This window comes from Mytilus trossulus, chromosome 1, assembly GCF_036588685.1.
Source record: "Mytilus trossulus isolate FHL-02 chromosome 1, PNRI_Mtr1.1.1.hap1, whole genome shotgun sequence".
Lineage (NCBI taxonomy): Eukaryota > Metazoa > Mollusca > Bivalvia > Mytilida > Mytilidae > Mytilus > Mytilus trossulus.
In genome coordinates this window covers 3,607,563-3,612,544 of record NC_086373.1, presented here as the reverse complement: position 1 = coordinate 3,612,544, position 4,982 = coordinate 3,607,563, and the positions used below count along the sequence as shown (strand labels likewise).

At 32.2% G+C, this 4,982-nt stretch overlaps 1 protein-coding gene across 1 annotated transcript; it reads right to left on the bottom strand.

The window, feature by feature from the left end:
- Window positions 1-873: 873 nt before the first annotated feature.
- Window positions 874-1,413, bottom strand: LOC134698992 (uncharacterized). The gene has a single exon (XM_063560682.1). The coding sequence runs from the start codon at window positions 1,411-1,413 to the stop codon at window positions 874-876; it is 540 nt and encodes a 179-aa protein (XP_063416752.1).
- Window positions 1,414-4,982: the final 3,569 nt, after the last annotated feature.

Here is a 4,982-nt window from a genome sequence, read left to right as displayed (position 1 = left end):
CAAATTTTGCGGTCGTATAAAAAGGACTGAAAAAAAAACTCAAGATATATTTGTTAGTTGTTAACAGCTTTCCTTTCCTGTGAGCACTCTTTGAATGTGATGAGTTTTTTTGTTTAATAATATCATGCTTCGTGTCAATATGATGAGTTGAGTTTATTCCTACTGATTTTAAAATTTATTCTTATTTTGTGTTATTAACCTTGAAGCCGCTTTTTTCAAATGTCTGTTGCTGTTTGTAACCTGTCATATTTGATATTCGTTATTGGTTTTTGTTATGCATTTCCTGTTTGAATTGTTTCACATTTGTTCATTTCTAGTTTATAGATGACTTTACTAAATGAGTTTAACTTCGATTAAAATGTAGAATGTCTACTTCATACAATAAGCAATTAAGATGTTTTTCAATATAAAGTAAATGAGGAACGTGTCTATGGGAATTTTTGTGATTTTACGTTTTGTAACACTAACATCTTCAGTACAATAGTGGAAGTGAAATACATAATCTCCCTATCTTTCTATTTAGTCTTGGATTTGATGGCACACACACCAATATCAATCCATCTGTAACTGGAACCTGTGAATCAACCAGTCCTATTTCATAACACTCTACCAGTGTTGCTCCTTTGTTAAATTCTGTAATTTCATATTTGGCATTAAATTAAAAATTGACAATATAGAAACATATCAGTAGTTGTTGGGGAAAAACGGCAAATGCCATTATGGCAAACAGTGTAAAGTTAACAGATACGAAAGTTTTTACATAGTGTCAGTATTTAAATCAACAAATTATGCAGTCCATACTTTGAATATTGTCTTGATGTGAATCAATTAGCTCCTAAAGCTGAAATTTAAGAAATTCCATATTTTTGTTTATTACGATAGTGATGATCTTAACATTATCTTAACATTATCACCTTTTAAATTTGTGTCAAGGTTCGTCAACATATTTAACATCACATCAAAGTCAAGGTTCCTCAACATAATTAACATCACATCAAAGTCAAGGTTCCTCAACATATTCAACATCACATCAAAGTCAAGGTTCCTCAACATATTTAACATCACATCAAATGCAAGGTTCCTCAACATATTTAACATCACATCAAAGTCAAGGTTCCTCAACCTATTTAACATCACATCAAAGTCAAGGTTCCTCAACATATTAAACATCACATCAAAGTCAAGGTTCCTCAACATAATTAACATCACATCAAAGTCAAGGTTCCTCAACATATTCAACATCACATCAAAGTCAAGGTTCCTCAACATATTTAACATCACATCAAATGCAAGGTTCCTCGACATATTTAACATCACATCAAAGTCAAGGTTCCTCAACATATTTAACATCACATCAAAGTCAAGGTTCCTCAACATATTAAACATCACATCAAAGTCAAGGTTCCTCGACATATTTAACATCACATCAAAGTCAAGTACAGGTTACAGAGTAACATAGCTTTACCATTAGATATTGGCTCATTGACCTTCAGTTGATCGCAGTTTGTCTAACTGGAAATCATAGTACATCTCCATATGTTGAGTATGTTTGTATCTTCATTTTTTGCAATCAGTTATGAATAATTGATAATCATGTTGACATCAGGTCAGCAACAAACAATAATCAATACCTATAGTACTAAAAGGCAAATCATGTACTTTTATTTATTTTTAATTGATGTAAATACCCAACAAAACACACGTGTAATCATGACCACTAGGGAATAAAACACATTACGCAAAAGAGAAAAAAAATAAGAACATGACTCAAATATTATAACACTTATGTGCAGAGGTAAAATCTCCTTACATAAACTTGTTCAAAAGGTTAATTGATCAATAATTGTGTCACCTCCTTTATATTATTGACTATGATATTGAAATTCATTATCACATACCGATAAAAAGTTGTGTGTTAATTTTCATCAAATGTAGTTGAATATATCTGTGGGATTGCCAATTTATTTTTCTATACTGTTTGCAGTAATAGTGATTTTGTCTCGTCGTCTTCTTTCACAGAGTTATTTTTGAGAACCTATGTTTGTATAGTTGAAAAATTCTTCTGCTTGAGGGTAAAAAATTAATCAAAGTTACTGTTATCACTGGAAGGATTAAGATTGATTTCATTTTCCAGCTTTGTGAATTTAGAAAATAGTTAGTTAAATTATGAATTTGAGTTAGAGTTATCTTGCTTCGTTCATGAGTTAAATCATTTTAGTAGCAATAAACAAAAACACTAATTGGACATGCTTTGATACTATATATGCCCTTGAATTTTTACTAGATAACATTTTTTGTTCGCTTTGGGGATTCCGTATATCGTCAGGTTATCGGTATTCCAATGGGGACTAACTGTGCACTACTTATTGCGGACCTGTTTTTGTATTGTTATGAGTTACAATTTATGACAAAAATAAGCAAAGACCCATCGAAACAACATCTGATAAACAAATTTAATAATACTTTTAGATATATGCATGATATTTTGGCTTTAAATAATGACGACTTCAGTATGTATATTAATGAAATTTATCCTGTTGAACTTACTTTAAATAAAGCTAATACTAACAATGACCACTGCCCTTTCCTCGATCTTGATATCTATATCACTAACGGAAAGCTGAATACTAAAATGTATGATAAAAGGGATGATTTTTCATTTCCTATCGTTAATTATCCTTTTTTAGATGGTGACGTTCCCTTGTCACCATCTTACGGTGTTTATATATCTCAACTTGTACGAATCGCTCGTGTATGTAACAATGTTTTAGATTTTAACGAGAGAAATGTATGTATTACTGAAAAATTATTACACCGGGGTTTTCGATATCACAAACTAGTCAAAACATTTTCTAATTTTTATCATCGGTATAAGGACATCATTCGTAAATATAGATCAACATGCAGACTTCTTATACGTTCAGGTATTTCACATCCAATTTTTTATGGAAAATTCTTTATAAAGCACAAAGGTGTCAGTATTCACCTCAGAAACTAACAAAACCTTTGAATAGACTTATTAAGAAGGGATATAATTACGATATTGTTGTCAAGTCATTAAAGATTGCATATTTTGGCGTTAATATTGAGTCACTGATAAGGTCTTTGATACTAAACCCCTAACGGGAAGGATTATGCCTGATGTTCATATGATGAAATCATAATCTTTCAGCCAGTTTAATTGAAGTCTGGAGCTGGCATGTCAGTTAACTGCTAGTAGTCTATTGTTATTTATGTATTATTGTCATTTTGTTTATTTTCTTTGGTTACATTTTCTGACATCAGACTCGGACTTCTCTTGAACTGAATTTTAATGTACGTATTGTTATGCGTTTATTTTTCTACATTGGTTAGAGGTATAGGGGGAGGGTTGAGATCTCACAAACATGTTTAACCCCGCCGCATTTTTGCGCCTGTCCTTAGTCAGGAGCCTCTGGCCTTTGTTAGTCTTGTATTATTTTAATTTTAGTTTCTTGTGTACAATTTGGAAATAAGTATGGCGTTCATTATCACTGAACTAGTATATATTTGTGTAGGGGCCAGCTGAAGGACGCCTCCGAGTGCGGGAATTTCTCGCTACATTGAAGACCTGTAGGTGACCTTCTGCTGTTGTTTTTTTTATTTGGTCGGGTTGTTGTCTTTGACACATTCCCCATTTCCATTCTCAATTTTATTATAGTATAACAGATGCATACGCCATGCATTGCTAATGCAATTTTTTACTTTAAAAAAACTTTCTTGACTAGTGTTGTCTTCAGAATATAAATAATATTGTAACTTTAGTATGTAAGTATAACATATTATTGATAAGTTGCATGACATTGGCTAGATAGTTCTAAAGAATGATCGCTGCACTGCACTATTTTATTATCGTAGTTGTATACCTTGCAAGATAAAGAAATCAAGTCAGAACCATGAAGGCTAACCCCAACCCACACCTCCCCCCGAATAAAAGACCAAATGAGGCTTAACAAAAACCAAGGGTCTGACATCTTTAGGTATTTATTCACCCTCGGCTTTCTAATATAAATTGTTATTCACTTGAGTTTCAAAACAATTGTCTTGTATTTGAAGAGAAGATTCTTTTCTAATAAGCTAGTACACTTAAAGAAAGTCTTTTGCTTTCATGTTTCAAGTTTTAAAACAAAAACGGATTTAAATTTAATTAAAAGCGATCTTTCATGCATGATAAATGCCAATGATTATGTAAAAAGGCAACAACAGTCACTGCTGTTGAAAAGTTATAAATAAATTGAGAGAAAACAAATCCAGGTAACAAACTAAAACAGAGATGACAAGAGTGTGTCCACAGTAAACGGATGCTCCACTCGCACTATCATTTTTTATGTTCAGTGGACCATGAAATTGGGATTTAAATTTCGAAAGATCATATCATAAGGAACATGTGAAATAAGTTTCAAGTTGATTGCACTTCAACTTCTTCAAAAACTACTTTGACCAAAAACTTTAACCTAAAATGGGACGAACGATCGCACGGACCAGAAAACATAATGAATGCCCCTCTACTATCGTGGGTGAGGAATAAAAAAAAAACTATGAAAGGAAAACAAATGAACAGAAACACCGAAGTTCAACAAAAACCATTTTGTTTCAGAGAAGACGAAAAAATAGTATGTCATAGGGCTTCAACTAGGATATATAAAATTCCTAAGAGTTCAAACATCTATCTCAATTCACCCAATCAACGTAAAATCAAGATAGTGTGTAGGTGGTCCTCTAATCTTCTACCATAAGACAAGAGTAAGCTGTTTACTGTTCTAGACCGCATTTTATGAAATCACGGTCTTGCCACAAGTATCTCAAACTTTCACCATTTTCTATTATTCATGAATATAAAGAAAACGTCATGGAGAATAATCATACAGCATCCTAACAATTATGTTGTATGCCACATATACATGACATATTAGGTCAAGTATCAAATAAACTTATATCAAGGTCAGAAACCTTCAATTCAGTGG

Coding starts and splice junctions, on each gene's coding strand:
- LOC134698992 (XM_063560682.1), bottom strand. CDS start 1,413: ATGTCGAGGAACCTTGACTTTGATGTGATGTTTAATATGTTGAGGAAC.